This window comes from Vidua macroura, chromosome 1 (assembly GCF_024509145.1).
Source record: "Vidua macroura isolate BioBank_ID:100142 chromosome 1, ASM2450914v1, whole genome shotgun sequence".
Lineage (NCBI taxonomy): Eukaryota > Metazoa > Chordata > Aves > Passeriformes > Viduidae > Vidua > Vidua macroura.
This window is the reverse complement of record NC_071571.1, coordinates 71,863,907-71,884,569: the sequence shown is the minus strand read 5'-3', so window position 1 is coordinate 71,884,569 and position 20,663 is coordinate 71,863,907. Positions and strand designations below refer to the sequence as shown.

The 20,663-nt window shown below is 39.0% G+C and overlaps 1 protein-coding gene across 1 annotated transcript in view; it reads left to right on the top strand.

The window, feature by feature from the left end:
- PHLPP1 (PH domain and leucine rich repeat protein phosphatase 1) overlaps positions 1–20,663 on the top strand; it is a 135,259-nt gene that overhangs the window by 77,696 nt on the left and 36,900 nt on the right. Inside the window, exon 4 of the mRNA XM_053998536.1 lies at positions 13,074–13,240. Coding sequence (XP_053854511.1) covers positions 13,074–13,240 — 167 coding nt within the window. The remainder of the gene's footprint in view (positions 1–13,073; positions 13,241–20,663) is intronic.

Genomic DNA, 20,663 nt, shown 5'->3' with positions numbered 1-20,663 from the left:
GTATAAAGAAATGAAAAAAGTTGAATCTTCAGCTCTGTAGTTCAGGCAAACTAACATTCTTACGCTGGGAAAAACCCCCAACATTTATGTGAGGTATTCAACCTCAGGTGTTTGGAAACTAATCAAGTTCAAAGCTGCTGAAATAATCATGCTAACCAAGAAAATACTGTGTAAAGCACTGTATTTCTAGAAGCAAGCAAATTTAGGAAGAGAGATATAAAGGCTCTGAAACTTAGCTTCTAGTTGCTCACTATGGGCTAGGTCACACGGTGCCCACAGATTTTTCCCTAATACTGGTGTTGTATATAGTACTTGCACTTTTGTGAGTTGTTATGAATAATATTTGACTGTATTTTAAATATAGATGTTGTTTAATGACATCTGTTTTGAAAGTGACATTTGTGTTAGCTTATATTCAGTGGTAGTTCTTCAGAGTAGTTCTTCTCCTTTATGTTCCTGATATGTGCTGCTGAAAACTGAGGCTTCTGATTCTTACTTAGTGTAATGAAAGCTTTAATTATAAATTTTAATGCATAAGGAAATCCCTGGTAAAATATTTCATTAAAATGCCTCAATTCAGTTTTTAACAATGAAAAAAAATTTCACGTCTGTCTTCTGTATACTTCAGAAGAGCTAGAAGATGATGTTATTTTAACTTCTAAATAACAAGCTCAGTCTTGAAAGGAGACTTGCAAAGAATGCTTGCTCTGCAGTCTTTCTCCCCACAGAATATTGGCAATGTTGACTTTTTAGTGGTGTTTCAGAATGAGACAAATCCCAATGCATCACTCCTACAATAAATATGTGTATGCTAGAAAAGATTTGAATTCGTGTTTGTGGAGACTGGGGTTTAATTTAATTAAAAATAAGCATTTCTCCTGTATAATCAGATTCATTCTAACAGTGGAATCTAGCATAGCCAAGACTGCTCTCTTGCTCTGCCTCTGTAAAGTTTTGGTAGGTGAATAGGTGTTAGGATTGGTTTTCCTATATGGATGTGTCCTGAGGTGAACAGAACTAATGTTTTCAGGACAGACTAGAATTATTGCACAAATACTGACCTAAATATCGAACTTGGTGACATACTTATTCCAAATAGGCCACTTCTGGATACGCTGATTTAGCCTCAAACAGAATATTTTTAAAAGCTGGAGATGTGTCTTGTTTGTTAATATTGATAGTTGTATACCACAGTGCATTTCTTTCCTTTTACTTTCCAAAAACTGGAGGGCTAATTAAGGAAGCTTAAAAGGAAAACAACAGCAACAGATTTGGTCCTTTGTGATCTAATGCATTCATTCTCTTGCCAAATGTTGAAAAATAAGCTTATGCAACTGGGAAGGGGGAGCAGAGGGGAAAGAAAGGAACATCTTCACAGCTTTAAAGAATTTTCTCTGCATAAAGTTGTCATGATGGTTCTGAAACTGGCACAATTACTTGCACAGCAAATCTGCCACTGTTTGTATTTGAATGTCAAATGCAGAAGGACAGGGCAAAGAGCTTGTGTTTAAGAGTGAGGAGGATGTGATGAGGGTGTTCCTCATTTGCCACTTCCAAAAGCTGAAAAGCTACACCCTTAATGTAGAAGAGAGAGAGGTGTTATGCACGCCGTGTTAGGGAGTGGTGGGACTTGCTGTTGTGAAGATTTTTTTGGGGATGTGGTCTGCTGTTGGATGTTCTAACAGCTAAACCTAACAATTTTTCAACATGTGAAATTTCTGTTGTGAGCATTGGCTATGACACAGTTCATGACATGGATGGTTTGGGTGGAGTATAAAAGGATTAGCAGTCCTCTATGTTCCAAGGCATGCAGTTAAAATGGGATGTCAGGGTCTGCCTTGGAAATTCAGTATTGCAGATACATTACAGAATTTTATCTTCTTGGAAGTCGTGTGCCCTACTGGGCATGCCAGGATGAGTTATGTGACCCCACAGGACTTCTCTCTCCCCTCCTGGCTGCAGGAGAGCAGGAAGTGTGTCAACAGCTTCATGTGACAATTATTTCTTGCTTTAGTGCTTGGTTCAGTGGGACAGGTAGAGGAAGAGAGGCGATGAGGGACAAGGGCTGTGAACAGTGCATGTCTGTGTAGGTAGGGAGAGATGTACAGGCACAGAGCCTTGTGTGTCTGCACACCATCGACCAGAGCTACTCAGCTGTGGCTGGGAATAAGTTGTCATGTTGGGGCTTTGATGCCTTCACACAAAAGAGGCCTGCTGTTGAAAATACAAGGAATGTCCAAGAATAAGATTTAAAACCTATGAAATTTAAGAGTTTTCTCTTGTGTGCTTTTATATTTTCCTTTCCATATTTCAGTCACCTCTGTGTTAATGTCTCTAGTGGAAGTGTGTGGTGTTCCAAACAACCGTAGCCTGTGAAAAAGTAGAGATGATGTCAGTGTACATTACGTTTAAAACATGGTAAAAATAGTAAGAATAGCAAATTAACTGAGAAGGATGTGCTGCCATGTTGGCCTTACTCCTTTCATGTCAGTGCAGAATGCTCTCTTCATATGTTTATTTGCACTGTGAAGCTAGCAGAAAATAAGAAGAGATTAGAATTTAGCTTATACTATACAAGTAAGTAATGCAGGAGCCTCTACAGCTGTAGTCTCCATCTTCCCTCAACTTGTGTAGAGATCTACCTGAAGCAGCAGTACAAAATTAATGGTTTTGCTTTTTTTTTCTCTAAAGTTATCTAGTTCTGATCATCTGCCTCAGTCTTCTGATTGTTTTTTCAGTACAAATTTGACAGAGACTGTTGTAAAAGGGCAGTATGAGCCCTGTTAAGAGGACAAAGCTGATCTAAAACTCTAGTGATATGATATTTATTTCTGATGAGGAGAAGAGGTTTGAGTTCTGACCACATACTTGATGCTCCAGACCACATTTATATATATAAATTCTACAGAATTCAGAAAATAATTCCTGACCTTGACTGCAATTCCACAAAAAATATTTCCAAAATAGGAGACCAAGATGATAAGCTTTTGGGTGTGTTTTACAGAAACTTTGCTGAGGAAATGCAGTAAGCAAAAATTGAGCATTACTGCTAAAGATGTACCTGCTTTTCAGCTGTGCTTCATCCACCTTTGAGACAGGAGTAGATCATCAGCTGTGGGACTGCTTTTTCCTTCAGCACATAAGATTCTGCTCATTAATTAAAGTGATGGGGAATAAGGTATATCCACTTCTGCATATAGCTTCATCTTTATTTCAGATGTTAGTGTTTGTCTTTCTCCTGTCAGCCATGGTCAACCAGGAAAAGTTGTGTGCGAAACTTCCACACCAGCTTCATTGTGGAACACAGACTTTGCAGAGCTTTTTAATACAAAATACAGCTTCCAGTCTGTAAAGAAGGCTTGAAGCCACTAGTCTCATTGTTAAGTTAGCCCTACATTGTATTTGCCTTGGCTTGCCCTCTAGGTGATTGACCTATTTCATATGTATTTCTGGATACTATAATGAGCTGTCTTCACAGAGTTCATCATTGCAGTGATTTTTATTACCAAGCTTCAGTTGTTTCTGGAGGCACTAGGGACAGGCTTTTCTAATGCTTACTGGTCAAAATGGGCTCAGAATACCTTTTTGCAGAGCTTTGGTCACAGAGCAGCACCAATGGTGAGTGTAGGGAAAAATCATATGCAAGGATAAAGTAGTTTATTTTAAGTTATTTGGGATATTACTAGTTACAGTGCTGACAACTTTTATGTCACTGGATGCACTGTCTCCTCTCCAAGTGTCTGTTAAGCCCCCTAATCAATGGATAACCTTCTGGAGGAATACTGTAGAGAATTTTACTTTCCATGCAATTTGAATTTCTAGATTAGTATTTTTGCTTCTACCTTTTGATCTTGGTTAGGATGACCTATCTTGGTTAGAATGACCTGTGGTTATTCTACAGGGAATTGTGTACAAGAAACAGACTGTGTTGCAGTTAGGAGCTTCTGACATGTCCTTTTAGCTTTATAGTCTTAGTCTGTGTTTGAGTGTACCATTGTGATTTGGGGCTACCTGGTTTTGTGTGTGTTGGGAACAGGTTGGAGGTCAGGAACCTGCTGGTTTGTCACTGTGAGGGTGACCACGAAGTAGTTGGTTTGTTTCTTATGCCAGTTGAGCTTGGAGGCTGAAAAATGAGTCTTTATTCTAATATGACCTAAACATTAGTTTTGTGTACTGCCAGCTCCAGTGGGGATCTTTTGAGAATAGCCTTTAAACAAAGCTTGTTTTCTTTGTGAATAACAATTTGTATTTCTTCACACTTGAGACTAAGGAACACCATTAGCCTGTTGGAAAAGTTGATTCAACATCTAGTCAAGGAAAGAGAGCCCAAAAAGATTTTCTTGTTTTTCAGTGGGTATTTTTTTCAGCTGATCCTTACTTACAGGAAATATGATGACTCTAAATTTAGTACAAGGAAACAATTTTTCCCCTAATACCATGAAATGACAATGCTTTTGCTAAAAATAGATCCCTAAAAATAAACCCTAAAAATAAACAGCTTCCTTTTGGTGGTGATTACAAGTACTCAAACATAAACAAACCTCTGGTTTCCGTGTGGAACTTGACTTCCTTTTCTCTGTGTGCATAAAATCTTCAGTGTTTGGGACCTTTGCTCTGAAGTCATATCTGGTCATTCTTGCTGTTGTTGGCTTCTTATCATCTCAAGTGTGAAAGCAGAAGATTGGGCAAAGCAAACTTGAAGCCAATTTTCTTGCTCTTTTGATGATAACACTTCAAAGTTTTCCTCCTCCTCTTTCCCTGCAAAGCCTATTCTTTTCTGCCTTTTGTTATTAGAGGTTAATTGACATTTTGGAAATTAACTTCTGGGTGTGTTTCAGTGTGGTCAGCCTCTCTTAATGGTTCAGAAGGGAAGCCTGATATTTTGTCTCAGCTGATTAATTTTGCATGTCTAAACAGTTTAGCTGATTTTAAAGTGTAATGGTGACTTGAAGCTCTTAATTTGTGTTTTAGAGAAATTACAGTTTCACTGTTTTTTTTTTCTTTTGTTGGAATTTACAGAGTCTGTGGTTCTTGTTTTGAGTTTGCTGCCTTCAGTTAATAATGATTATTGAAGTATTGCAGCCAAGAGTGAGAACAGAAAATGAGGTATCACCCGCACATCTGGAATAGCATTCAATTACTGTCTTTTGAAGCCTCTATAATACCAGGTTCTGGTATTATTGAAGCTGAATTTGTGCAGCTCTTACATAAATATGGGTAAGCACCACCTGGAAGCTCAGTGAGGTATTGTGTATGTTATCTTTTAAGGTGTGTTTAATGCAGAAGGATCCCAAAGTGTTTTCAGCAATCTCGAAGTGGAAGAGTAGAAACAAGTGGGAGAATGAATTGTAATGTTGCTCTTAATGAAGCTCAGGGGAACCAAGTGTCTGCAGTGAGCACATCCCGTAAGACAGGAGGGGATTGTAGGGACTGACATATTGCGCAGTATTTTGGTGTGTGTAAGGTGTGATAATGGAGTTGGTCTTGAAACTGAATAGCTGTAACACTGAAAGCCTTTCCAAGCAAAGTCTAGCAGCAAGGAAGAAAGGAGAGGAATTATTAGCAAAACCTAACTTTAGGGACATTTACTCTCCTTAGGCCTCTTCTGTAGTCAGTGGAGAAGGATTAAAGTCTCGAAGGAGAAGAGGGAATGAGTGCTGGAGACCAGTTTTTGGCCACATGCCAGTAGAGCTATATCCATGATTATTTGTATTACAAAACACTTGGCTCAAGAAGGCCTTTCTGAGTTACAGTGGAATAATGGCATGAAAGGAGTTCATCCCATTGTGGAATTAATCCATATGATACAGCTGTGTCAAAGAATCTAGATCAGCAATTGAGGACCTAGCATAATCTCTTGCTTAACACAAACGAAAAAACCCTACCACCCTCTCCATGTGGGACTGGGGAGACTCAGGCAAGCAAACTTACAGTGTAAGTCTTACTGGCTGGAGTCTGAAATCTATAGTATATCATAGAATGGTTTGAGTTGGCAGAGACCTTCAAGATTATCTAGTTCCAAAATTCCCACCATAGGCAGGGACACCTTCCAGTAGACCAGATTGCTCAAAGCCCCAGACAATCTGACTTTGAACACTTCCAGGGACCAGCCATCTGCAGCATCTCTGAGCAACCTTGGATTATCTTTGTGGACTTCCTCTGGACATGCTTTAAAAAGTTCATGCCTTTATTGTGTTTGAGACCTTAGACCTGGATGCAGCACTCCATGTGGGTTCTCACAAGGGCTCAGTAGAAGGGAAGAATCATCTCCCTTGCCCTCCTGGCCACATCCCTTTTTATGCAGCCCAGCCTGTAGTTTGCCTTCCTGGCTGTGAGTGCACATTGTTGGCTCATGTCTGGTTTTTCATCAAGCAGACCCCCAAGTTGCTCCCAGTGATGACTTCTACCAGTCTGTACTTATATCTGGGGTTGCCTCCTGGCCTTGGTGCAGCTCCTGGGACCTGGACTTCCTAAACTTCATGAGCTCTTGCAGGCCCACTTTTCAAGTTTGTCCAGGTCCCTCTGGATGGCTTCTCTTCCTTCTGTTGTGTCGTCTGTAAGCTTGCTGAGGGTGCACTTGATCTCACTATGTCATTGATAAAGACATTGAAGAGCACCAGTTGCAAGACCTGTGATCCTGAGGGCCACTACCCTGCACCTGACAGAGAGCCATAAACCACAACTTTGGCTGCATCCATCCAGCAATTCCTTATCTGCTAAATGGTCTCTACCCTTCAAATCCATGTCTTCATGGTTTGGAGATAAGGGTGTTGTGTGGGACTGTGTTGAAGGCCTTAGAGAAGTCTAGGTGGATGACACCGGCTGGTCTTCCTGTGCTGACTGCTGCAGCCACTCTGTCATAAAAAGGCCACCAGGTGTGATTTACACTTCATGTTTTGTATGTGCTTTAGTATTGCTTCCTTGAGGATCTGCTGCATGATTTTCCCATGCTGAAATGGAAAAATACTGAAAGAAAGTCCTTGCTGGAGGGCTGCTCGTTGCAAAGTCTGCGTTCTTGGCCGTACAGCAACTTGTCTTTGTAAAAAAATAAATCTAACAGGAATAGGAAGAAGAAAAAGGGTTTTTCTTAATTTTTATTAGACTGTCACCTCTTTGGCAGTATTTACAAATGAATTATTTTCAGTCAAGCTGTTCTAAGGATGTTGATATTCCTTGCTCCACCAAATGCAGATTCACATGTCTGAATTATAAGTAGCTTACTGCAAGAGCTAATTACTGTCACTTAACTCTAAGTTACATCTTAAGCCTTGTCCTTGCAGGGATGTTAGTGTAAGCATCCCAGTGTGACTACCATCAAGGTACAGAGTTGATATCATTCCCTGGGTAATATCGATACCAGTACATTATCTCTAAAAGAAGACTACTTTTCCTCCAGGAGGAACGGAAGTACTCATATTCTGGTAATGACTTCAGATACTACTACCCAGCATTTCCAAATGACAGATGATGAATGTCACCTTTTTTGTCAAATTTTTGCTCTCAAGATCTTTATGCTAAACTTGGGACACTGGCTTTCACATCTATGATTTTTTTTTTTTCTGGTCTCCTATCATGAAAAGTAAGGGAGGTCAACATTTCCCCCTCCTCACACACATTTGCTAATGCCGTTTTCAGTTGTTAGAGGTTTGCACAAGGGCCAAAAGTAGAAGTGACCTGTTTGTTTATAAAACTTTGTACAGAGATAAGGAGAGCAGAGAAGTGACAAGTTTAAATTATTTTTGTTCCCCTGAGTCTTGCTGGCATGAGGTATTTGTACCAGAGGCTTTTGGCTGCTTCAGCTGCAGAGGAGAGATGGGGCAAGAGCGCCCTGTGAGTGCTGCCACACTGCCCTGTTCTTAATAGGGAATTACTACTCTGACCTGTGGCAGTGCCTGTTGGGTTTGTGGATCTGAGTGACAGGCTTCCAAAAAACCTTTTGCTGGATTTTATATTTTCTGTGCGAGGTCCTTAGCTTGAGTTGGCATGTATCTAATTTAACATTTGTAAGAAAACAAAAAGGAGATGCCAGAAAAGCCAGTACCCTTTTACCCTTGGGCTACACCCATTTTTACAGTTGTCATTTAAAAATGAAAATACATGGCTTTAAAGAAAAAGCAAATGTTTTTTTTCCTCCCTTCCCTTCATTAAGTTTTCTGGCATTAGATTATTTACCAGGTCAATGAGTTCCTCAGCTCTTGGCTGTGGCTGAGAGCACCAATGTGCTTCCTGGCTCTGGACTTCAGCTCCGTGGAGGGAGGCCTCTCTGCTGAGCAGGGCTTTGATGTTTGAATAGAAAGGAGGATTAGGATTTAAAGCAAGGTTAGTTCTGAGGTGAGGAGAACCTGTTTGCTCAAAGTTAGTTTAGGTGTTTCAAGACAATGTATCACTGTTTAGTTAAGGCTTATGCAGGCCTTGGGTGGGATGTGATGATTATGAAACTGTTTAAAAACAAATCCTAAAGGAGAAAAATTAAACTGCCTTTGTATTGCATGTCTACAGCAGGTATAATTTAACACTGTCAACTCAGTTCAAACAGACTGGGAATTTGGCTGCCTCTACAGTGTGGGCTGTTTTGCTATTTTGTCTCCTGTTGAAGTCCTAAGCAGTAATTTCTTATCTGAATAGAACTATAGGTAATGGGATGAGGGTAAACAGGAAAAAGACATAATTACGTTGGTTTAAATTCACACCACAGGTCACACCAAAAGATGTCCTTGTGTAAACAAGACTTGTGTTTGTCCACAGCTGGGTTCAGCTGTGCCCATTGCTGACATCCATTCTCAGCAACAGATAATTTTTGTAGTATAGCCAAGGCTTTAAAACAAAGACCATAATCAGTCTTGTTGCATAGCTCAGTGACAGAGGTGTCATTATACTGATGGACAAAGCAAAGTGGTTTTTCAGCCCTGTGTAGCAAAAAGCAACAATAATATGGGTTGAAGCAAGTGTTTTTCTGTATTTTTGTTGCCAGCTGATAAAGATTTACAGTGAACTCATACTGTATTTTCACAGGTCTTGGAATACTGTTTCCTTTTTAAAAATAATAAGACAAGAAAAAAATAAAATCAAAACATTCCAGCACATCTCTTTTATTTGAAGTGTTGCCTGGAATCTAGGCATCAGAGGTACTGCTGACTTTTTGGAATAGTTGTTTTTATTTGTAGGGGTATTGTGGTACAAGAAACATATGAAAACTTGCTTTTACAGATTAGGGAGACTCCTGTTTCTTTGGCATGTGTGCAACTCTCAGGTGGGGAGGAGCAGGAGGCATACTGCCCAAGGCGGGGAGAGCACTCTACAACAGCATTATTTGTGGTGGTATTTGTAGACTAAATCTGCATTTTGTTGCTGCTGTGGGAAAATTAAAAACACAATTAAAGGTTTTTGGTGTTTGCAGGGCTTTTTGTAGTACATGTTCTATGTTTTGTATCACTTCTTCAAAAATACAGTTAGTTTGCCATATTCATCTGAACACTGAAAAAAGATAGAATGGTGTAGGTCTAGGATGAATAACTGAGGTTGCAACAGGAACTGGAAAAAAAAAAATCTTCCCTTGGACTTTGTGGTTTGATGTACAAAATTCAGTGTGGCCTTATCCCATTATTACTCCTCTGGTATTACAGTGGGGGACATTGCAACACAATGACAGACTGTAAAGTATTTAAAAATCATATCCAGGGAATGGAGAAAGCAGCATATTTCATATTGTTTATTTATATTTTTGATGATTAAATATCCCAACTGAAAAACAAACTTCAAAGAAGTTTGAGATCTTGCTTTGTGTTTGAGCTGCTTGGGTGTCAAATGTTGCACGTCTTGCAGAGAGAAGCATTGACTCTACAGCTCCTGCTGTAGCTCCTGTCTGTCATTGAGAGCTTGTGATGTACCATCTTCTGAGAAGGTCATTGCCCCAGCCATTTCCTCAGTGTTGTTGGGGCTGGAACTGCAGCAGTGGTTTCATATGACACAAATGTGAGGCGTCTGTGCAGTTTGGGATAAGATGAGATGACATTTGACAGGGATTGGTTTGGGCCATGGCGGCTTCTGCCTGCGGAGTTTCGAAGTGTGCTGCTTATGGTTTTATTTTTATATATGTACATATAGCATATGAAACAGCTATACTTAAGTGTTTTCCACAAGGAAACACCAAACAAACCGTAACAGGCGCTTAATGCAGGTTCCCTGTGTATCCAGAAAACCTTTCCTTCTAGCAGTGCTACCACACCAGCTCTCTTCCTGATTTTTGTAGGAGCACAGATGTGTTGAACACAGCCCAGGTAACTTGTTGGGATATTTATTTGCAGTGGAATGTCTTGGTTTTGTTTTCTTCCAGTGGAAGCATGACTTTCTGCAGATAATGTCCTTTTCTCCAGATGCATGTTATTCCTTGAGTGTGAAGGATATCCTACTCAGCATTTTCTCACCTTTTATCAGCTGATCTCTACAGTGATTCTCCACAGTGAGTCAGGGAAATTCAGTGCTTTAATAAAGAACTGTATCATCTTTTAGAAAAATAAGTCTTTGTTTTTAATAAAAAATAGCAAACTCAAGCATGTGCAGTCTTGCTATGTTCAAGCCCATTGTAGGCAATTGCAAGATTGATTTCAGAACAACATGAATTTTGATATTCAGCTTCAAATTAACTGGTGAAAATTTCTGGTCAACAAAGGAAAGTATCAAAAGGATGTTCTCCTTTGTTACTCTTTGTTTTTCATCTTGTTGCTCTATTCTTTAGGAATTTGTTATAGAACAGTATTGAGCAATGGAAAGAGAAAGTTTTATCCCTGCCTGTGAGAATAACTGTGTGTTTATATGAGCCTTCCTTGTAACAATTTGGGAATTAATCCTTAGAGTACTGTTTGGTAACAGAAAGACTTTGATAAAATTACAGTTGATTCCAGAACTAAGACCTTTTAAAATAATGGTTTTAACTTTTACAGTTATCTCTCTGGTAGAAGCATCATTCAATATTTGTCCATTGCATGAAAATATTAATTAAATGCTTTGTATCATAAAGTGCTCCCTTTTAAAAAAGTCAAACAAAAAATAACCAGTACATACAACCTGTAAAAACAAAATTACTTTTAACTAGATGTATTTCTCAGGGTTTGACAGTTTAAAGAAAGGATTTCCATCCTTTTCTGAGGCAACAGTAGAATTTGTGTATTTGATTTTGTTTGGCTGCATTATCATGATTCCCACTCAGAGTTACCAGATATTTTTAGAGAAATGAGCCTTGCAAAGCACTGCTGGATTGCTTATTGATGTTCATATCACATTCCAAACAAGTGGTTGGAGCAACAGTGTAGACAAGTGTTACACCTGAAATTAAACATTCCTCCTTTTTAATTTAACATGTGTCAGCAGTGTGATCAGAACTGTGCAATACCGGGCATAAATACTGAATACCCAGCATTCAGAGATGACTGCTCAGTATAGCCTATGAATAATTCTTGTCTCATACAAGGGGAAGAAAAATACTGGCTACAGTAACAAAAGGACTGAACTAATTGAGTAACAAAACTTCACATGTTTTAATGGATGTGGGAGGACTGGATTATTAATGGTTGTGTTGGAGAAAAACACTGCAGTGTCTGTTCCCCTTGGAGCTTATGGCTGTGTGTTTATAATAGCAACCACTTATCCTAAGGCCTGTGTTGGAGAGGAAAAATAATTCTGTGGCCTTCCTTTCAGTGGCAAGCTACCTGCTCAAACCTGATGCCTTTAGTTTCAGAGTACCTTGTGGCAGGGACTCTATCTCTGCCCAGAAGGTTGAGTGGTGTGGCCTTCCTTCATCAGAATTGAGAAGCTCTTATGTCACTGGGCATTGATGAGGAGTTGTTGGGTCTTTCCTCTTTCTGCCCCTTAGGTATGGTGTTTGTACCTCCAGAATCCCAGGATAAAAGGCCAGTGAAATGATAGCTGCTTTTGGTGTGAGCAGCTGACAGAACACCATAACTGAGCACTGTTAGTGTGGTCTCAGAAACCTAAAATGGTGGTGAAGTTGTTTCCTTCTCTTCCTTTGATTCAGCCATGCCTACTCCAAAAATGCCTGTCTTTCTTCTAGCATTTGGCTCCTCTTCCTTGCCCACTGTCCCCACTGCCTTGCATTACTGTGTGGTGCTGTTTTGCCATGTAGTATGTCTGTGACACTACTTTGTGAAAGAATATTTTTAGTAGTGTAGGACAGAAAATATAAACAGCCTTGTTTTTGATTTTGCTGGTGATATTTTATTTATTTGTAATAAAGTCTAGTAAATAAATAAAACAGAAAGATGTAGTTTGCTGAGTTGTATCCTAGAGTTGTATCCCTATACGGAAAGGGGCAGTATTGCCATTACTTGAAGAAGTTGCCTATAGGTCTCTGTGTAATGATGCTAACTATAGATATATGTGGTGCTAGGTGATATGATTTTTTTAGCCTCTATAGATTGTGTTTGTTTTGCCTTTCCTCTTTCTAGAAAACAGTGTTAAGCCTCCTGTTAAATCTCAGTTTTGTTTTTGTCATGTTTTTTATCACTTTTGGACAGTCTTCTAATTCATTGAAAAGAAATGAGTGCTTGGTGCTGTGCTGCTGGGTTATTTTTTCTCTTCAGTAAGGTGTAAATAGAATAAGTCTTCTTCTGTCATTTAATACCCATTTTGGACATATGAAACCAAGACAGTGGTGATGACTGCTAACCCCTCACTTCCACTCACTTGGAGGAGGCAATGCTACCCAAAGGACTAAACTAAAGCTCATGTCAAATATCTTTTTTTTTTTTCTGGTTATAAAGTATTGCATAACTTCACAAATTAAAATAGATTCATTTCACATATTAATTTGACAAACCTTTGCTCTTTTCTTCCTGCTAGTCATCTGTGGACCTGATTTAAGCACTGAGGCGAAGAAAAAGATCATGGCATACCTTGCAGCAATTATGTAAACGGTGTTAGATCAGCTATATATGCTGGCTATATATGCTGGCTTCTGCTGTGCTTAAAAAACAGTTTGTCTTGGGCTGGTAGGGGTGAAGGACATGTTCTTTTTTTTATTACTGTATTAATATATTGGTGTTGTACTTGACTTTCAGGTTGCATCACAACGTATCAGCTCAGTGGATCTTTCATGCTGCAGCCTGGAGCACCTGCCTGCCAACCTGTTTTATAGCCAAGACCTCACTCATCTCAATTTAAAGCAGAACTTCCTGAGGCTAAACCCCAGCCCATCCACAAGCAGAGCGCTAAGTGAATTACAAAGGTAAAGTAGTATGGTTCTACTACTCTTCCTCTATCCTTGGAGCCATGATCTGCAGGAACTTTCCTAGAAATTACTACCTCCTCTTGTGGAACATTGGCCTGACTATAATGCTTCAGAAATTAGTTAACTTTGTGTGTTAGAAACAGACCGGCTTTCATAAGAAACTTTATGTTTTTCTTGTAAATAGAAGGATATTTTCAGCCCAAAATGCAATTTTCATAATGTGTTTTTAACTGCCTACTGAGGCAGACTGTAGTTCTTCAGCCTTTGACTCATGTGAGTATGAGTTGGCAAGCTGCCCATCAAAGGCAGCCATTCTAGGTAGGAGCAGTACTGCATGTGACCAAGTGAAGAAGTTTTTTGTTAGGCCCCCCCAAGCAAAGGAAGCCCTGATTTCATAAATTCAGTCTGGTTCCTGTCCTCCTTCTACTCTGCTCAATTCTAATTCTTCTTTCTTAGTATCTGTGACCTTCCAGTTCTTTCCACTGCAGCTCATCCGAGAGTGTAACAAATGGGTAGACAGCAGCATGATTGGTGCTCTGAATGATTTAATGTATGTGTTCTGTGGAATCAGCAGCCTTTCTGTGTTCACAAAGATGAATATTCCCATACTGAATATAAAGCTATGATTTTAATTTCAGTGGTAAGTGAATTGCAAAGTACCTCAGGATTGTATTTGTGGATGGTCTTGTTCAAACAAAATGTTTTAAACCACATTTCTAAATCCCTTCCTCTTTGAAAAACAACTGAAAAGTACAAGCTGGATTATGCGGGCTGTTGTATTTTTATATCATTCCAATTTTATTTTGGAAAAACAAAAAATCTGCCATAATGAAAAATGAATGAACCCAGCAAGTCTGCTTCACAAACAAGCCAGGCAGCTATTCCAAAACCTTATGAGCACAGTCTGGAGAGGAATTCTGACTGGACTGTGGATGTCAGCATAGGTGTCCAGATAGCAAGTGGAATTTTAGCATAAAGTAGCGATGAACTTGGACAGATAATCAGTGTCTCTAATTTTAATGACTTCTTATAATTTTTCCTTTTTAAATATCGGAAAGTGTAAAGGAGATACTTGGTTATGCTTTGTCCATGTACCTACAGCAAATTTTGTTTGGAATAGATTTCGATTTGTCCGTGTACCTGCAACTAATTCTGTTTGGGATTAGAAAGCATTGATAATTAATGTGATGAGCAATGTTCATTCTCTGTTTAATTTTCTCTTGGTACTGCAGTTGTAGGAACAGGTGATGAGTCTTGCTGATAGTTAACAAACCGTTAAAATTTTTCTTAGTAACATGAGACTGAACATAAAAGAGTGAAAGAGTTCATGTAACAAAATATAACACCTGTATTCTGAGATTCTTCTGAGATGAGGAGAATCTGGAGAAGTGGCATATACCCGAGATGGTGTAAAACTGATTGTCTCTCATTCTTCTGTGAGCTGGCCCTATTCTGTAAGCAAGTAATATTCTGCTCTGCTTCCATTGCTTTGAGCTTGGCAAAAAGGCATGAGGCAGATCTGGGAACTTCTGGAGAAAAAAACAAATTAGGTTACACAGCAGTGTTTTGGCGTATCTGAGTTGGTGCATCAGAAACTCCTGCCCTTGATGTTTCCCTTTGCTTGATGTCCTCCAGCCTTATCCTCACCCAGGATGGGTGGCATCACCCAGACAGTGAGTAGCTGGAGGAAGCTTTTGCCACTGTTTCCATTGCTGTGCCAGTGGGAAGGGCTCTGTGAAGTAGCTGTAGTTCCTGCTGAGGGTTGGGAAAAGCGATGCCCCATTTTTGCATTTTTTTTGCCTCCGTGCTGCAGCAAAAGCATGAACCTGACCCTGGAGTGTATTCCCAAGCCATTCTCCTTCCTGTTCTAGGAAACCTGACTTCTCCTTTGGGTGAGAAAACTTGAGGTGTACTTGTGTTCCCATAAAGCTTTGAGCCAGCTTGACTGCTAGTAAGGCTGCTTTTCTCTAGTGAGTAAACACACAAGTATCTAGAAAGAGGAGAGCACTGTATGTTTTGAAATCATTAGTGAAACCCTGTATCAAAACATGTGTAAAGTGAAGCTCGTTGTTCCTGTGAACACACACCTGATTTATTTTTTCTTTTTAAAACAATTCCATAAAACCATTTTCAGATTTATAGGGGTTGCACAAAGTAAAGCTTCACTGAATAAACCAAAAGTCTTTTTTTGTTCACCGTGTTCTTTCAAATCACAGGAAAACAAGTACAGAATCTCTGCTGTTCTGATTTGGTACTGTTGGCTTTCCTACAAAATTCTCAATTGCTAAATTGGAGCTGCACATGAGGCACAGCACACTGAATCAAGCCTACAGGTATTTAAGGCTCCAAAACAGCCATGTGCTTGGATGTTTCGAACAAAAAATATTGGCATTTATATACCTACCCTTCCTGGTACAATTTTAAAGTAAAAAACCTGGTTAGCAAGGCAGTCTGGGAAAATTTGTCTTGCTATAAGCAGCTCTTGGTGTTGCAGTTCCTCTTAATAAATCACTTTGGGTGGTAATTTAATGAATGCTGGATTTCAGGACAGGTGTGTCAAAGACACAATAAAATACCAACTTTTCAGCCACCCACTGAGTAGACTTGCAAGCAGTTGGGTCATAGTAATGACACGCTGGCTGGTGCACTGTCATGGCAGGTACAGTCAGGAATGTATTGGGGGAAAAAGGAATTTCTATTTTTGTTTATGGAGTTGCTTCTTTCACTTGTTAAAATAATATAATTTGTTCCACTTATGAATAAAATGTTTAGTCCTGATCAGTACATGGCATCTGAAGGTGTAAAGAGGTGTAGATGTACTTTTTTCCCAGTAGCTGTATATCTATTTCCTTTACTGTCCACTCAACCCCCTTTTGTTGCTGTAGATGATCTGCAGGTGTGAACTTCCATAAATGAACACTCTGAATATTGAAAGGTAAATACAGCAACCTCTACTTTTTTTCCTGCTTATCAGGGAATACATATTTCATGGTACGTATACAAGTAAGCCATCTGAAAATTCCTTGTAGCTTCAGATTTTTTAAAAAATATTTGTAATGCTAAAGATGGCACTTGGAGTTTGTTGTTTACATAACTTCACTGCTCTTGTTTTATCCACCTTATATAGACGTTGAAGAAAGAGTTTGCTTTTGTTAGTGCATCTTTCCAAACCTTCATGACTGTGTTCTCCTTAACTCCTGTGTATCTTTATGATCTCAAGAAAGTGCCCTCATGAATACCCAGCAAAAATCAGTGACATTTAATTAAAGAAAAATGAAATTGTAAAATGAAGTCTCTGCAAACAACTAAGTGGGAACAATTGCAAAATTGGTGGTTTAATGCCTGAAACACATTGAGTTTTTTATTTTATTTTTTAAATTGGAACAGTGAACTTAATAGTGGTATGAGAAAAATAAATGGCAGTAAGATATATGCTATAAAAATAGCATTTTTAAAATAGTGTAGTCTAAAAGTACAAATTGCACTTGGATTAATTGAATTCACTTTAGTGAACGGCAAGCTAAGTACAGCAGTCTCTCTTCCGAGTAATGTTTCACTAAGTTAACATATTTATGGAATCCAGTTATTGTTTATCAGTCTCCAATTTACTTGTGTAGTTTTTTTGGATGTGGCTTCCAAAGTAAGAGTTTTCTTCTGAAGTAGTTAAACGTGTTTCAGTTTGGAAGTCCACTGCTAGTTAATGCTTTTGTATTTCCATTATAAATTTCCTGTAGAGAGGAAGTGAATATATTTTTCACTATTTTTTCCTAAAAATTTTGTCCTTTCTCTGAGATCAGTCTTTCTCCCCATATGAAGCATTATCTGGCAGGTATGTGTAGAAACTGAGAACTGCATTGTGTAGTAGTATAGGTTCAAGTTATTTCTACTAACAAAACATTCACTTGGTTCTCTTGTCTTTATGGTACTCTTACCAACCATGTAATATAATAAAAGCTTTATTGTTGTTAAGTTTGGAGGTAGTCTGAATTTGACTTAACATCTGATTATTTGTCCATTTGAATTGTCTTACTAATTTAAGACTTTTGCAATTACACCTTTCTGGAAAGGGAATGCTATGACAATATTTCTGGCACTAGGCTAGCAGCTCCCTTAGGCAGTAAGGCCATGGAGGGTAATCCAACACAACTGCAGAAAGGGAGTAAATTGCACCTTTTATTTCCAAGGAGGAAATTGCCATGGCAGAATTTTAGGGAAATTCTCTTCGTGATTACGTGGCCAGAGTAGCAGGTGTTCAAGGTGGTGACAAGTTTTAGTTTAGTTCTAAGTCTTGTCACAGCACTGCAAGGCAAACACCATTGTTCTGCTCAGAAATGGTGCTGAAACTGAGGAACACTTACATTGATGCTTGAAAACAATATTGAGCTGTAACCACAACACAGTTATGAGAGCCCAGGTTCTGGAGATAGGTTTGGAAAAGTAATTGCTTTCCTTACACTGAGTTCTTTATTAAGCCATGCCTTCCCTTGCAGGTGTAGTAAAATACTGCTTTTTAATTGTTTTTGGTAAGAGTAGGGCAAGACCAGTTTTGTCAGATGACCCTGTTATGTCTGGATTTCAGTGATGGTGTTTGACCACCAGCTGGAATACACTATTCCCCTTGCCCCAAACATAGTGGAACACAAATGCTGTACTGCATAATGGAAATTCCTCTGCTGTTCACACCGGGTAGATCTGAATTTGAAATTAGCCTGTCAGTCAGTTCATTGCTTTGCTGTGATACAAACTTCTCTTGTTAGACCCTCTCCTTATTTTTCATATGTCAAACTAAAGCCCTTCCTGAAGTGGCAGCTTCAGGATTAAATAAGTGGGCAGTTTTGGGCTCAATTAGGGCAATTAGTGTTCAGTCATATTGCATGTTTAAATCCAAGGGTTGACATGTCAACATTTTGCTCTAGCTTAAAGTAGGGCTATTTTTGTTCAGCAAAGTGAGTGTTTATGTATTGGCCATTACAATAGAAAGCTTAGTAAGCTGACTGAGCTTAGTGTATTGAGAGCTGCTGTTCTTCATTCAGGTTGACTTTTACTAAGAGATAATAAAGTCTGGAACCATGGAAGAAGGACGAAAAGCATATGTATGGACTTGATATGAGGTTATTACACTGTCATGCATCAAATGAGCAATGTTGTGCCTTTTTTCTTTCTAGCAATGCCATGTGGGCAGCATTATTGTGTGTGCCTGCTTCTGATAAGAGTAAAGATTTGGATGTGAGAAAACAGCAAAGATGTTGCTCTGTAAAATCTGTTGGAAGCATGATGCTTTGCAAATTCAGCTGCAACAGAAATCTCGAGTCTGTAAAATACTTCTCTCCTACCTTATTTATATTGATGTGATATACAAGTGATACTGGTGTGACTGACTGTAAATCTGTCTAGATATAAGAAGCGCTGTAAACAATTCAGCAGTTTAAATGTGCAGCGTGGCAGTGCTCCATAGCGGAAGTGCACCAGCATGTTTGTGATGTGGATAGTGTGAAGTAAGTAGCCAAAGATGAGAGGTACACTTAGATCTTAACTTTGAGCAAATGCCCGCTAGTTTGGCTCAGTAATGTTCTCCACTTGACAGAACTCCATGAGAAGAAATATTACTTTAGCGTTTTCTAAATGAACATGTTTGCAATGGGGGAAGAAAATACCTCTTTCCGGCCAGATGTCTTAAATTAGTCTCTTAACTTTAACTAAGACTGTGTGTCTGTCTTTCACCATTTCTGTAAATGTGATTCCACAATGAACTTTCATTTGTGGATTTTTTGATTTACACTTCCATGTGTATTTTGTATGAGTTTATCCAATACTGGATGTACTATTCATCCTCACACACTACATAGACCTGTTAACCAGTTCAGTTTGTGTCCTGAATAGTTAGATTGCTCACCAAAGACTTTTAATAAGCACCCATTACAACATATATTAGAGAAGTAGAGATGTAATCCAGATATGTTGGGTAGGGGGAGCTTTTTCCCCCTCCTCCTCTTTGACCTAGGGCAATTATGCACAAGAATGTACACAGAAAACCTTGAAGCTGAACATGACACTGGAGTTACTGTATTTCTTAGCTTCCTTTACCACCTGTTGCCCCAGTCCTCTTTCCTCTGTTAGGTTGATCTTCTGTAATTTTATCTCAAGACTGTGTTCGGGATCTTCTAGTAGATTGTCTAGTGGACAAAAGCCCTGAGACTATCATTTTGAGACTACATAGCAGTACAGGTAAAGGCTGTAGTCTTGGTGTGGTTGTTAAATGAGTTAATTCTTCTTTCATGGTTGACTTGAAAATTGGAAAGGTTACATTTTGATGTTTCTCCAGCAGCTGAGTTATTTTTACTTAATCTTCCTGTTTTTACTTTTTTTGTACTTGCCTAAATATTGTGAAAAAATATTGTAAAGGCTTAGAGTCCAGAGCTTGGAGCACTCTTGTTTGTATTTGCAACTAACTTTGAGGATGATGTTCCACCACAGAAACACCCCAAATTTCAAGGCAGTATATCTGTGCCCTAAATCTACACTTATCTTCAAGATAAATGCAGGATTGTGTGTCTCAGTTCTAGATTCACGATTTTTAAGTAATTTCTCTCAAAATAGAGGAGTATGAAGGTATAGTGTTTAAAAAGGTGCATATTTATTTTTCTGGCTAGCAACCCTTATTAACTTACCCTTGCCTCCTTTTTAATTTACAGTTCTCCCTTTACAGATAGACTAGTCATTGTTTCTGCAGAGTAGCATTTTTCCCCTGCAGCAATAATTTGATTGCAAGATTTCCTTTAGTCTCCATCTAACTTTGTTCCAAACTTTTGCCTCCAGCATGGCACAGGGCATTCAAAATTTGTGGTAACTCTGGCAATGATTTTTCTATTTTTTTTTCTCCTGGCATCGTTGCACCAAAGTACCACTAGAGAGTTCAGCATTCCCTTGCTTGCTGCAAGCCTGTGTAAATGCTGTATGTGTTTGCAGCCTGTCTTTGGTGCTCAGCAGCCCTCACTGAAGTATTCGCAGCCCTCACAAGGGCACTGCTTATGTTTTCAGTTGAATTTTAGTCAGTGACATGAGTTTGATTTAGGCAATACTGAAGGTGTGTGCCAGTTGATTGCTAGGGATTTTTCAGTCTTGTTATTAAAGCTTTCAGCCTTTTAATGCTTGATGCATTTGCTCTCCATGTTTCCTGGTTGGAGAAGGACAAAGTTGTCTGAGGTAGGAATGGGCTGATGCAGAGGCTATGGATACACTGGCACATGCTGCTGGAGATTACTTTTATGTGGAACAGCAGCACTCATGGGTGCAGTTTTGCTTACATTGCCAAGTTATATAAAAGTCGGCTCACACAAATAAAGGACTTGATTCTTAATGAAGGGAAAATTAAGTCCAGATAAAATGTTCTGGTATAAGCTTGCCAGAAAAGAAACTTCCT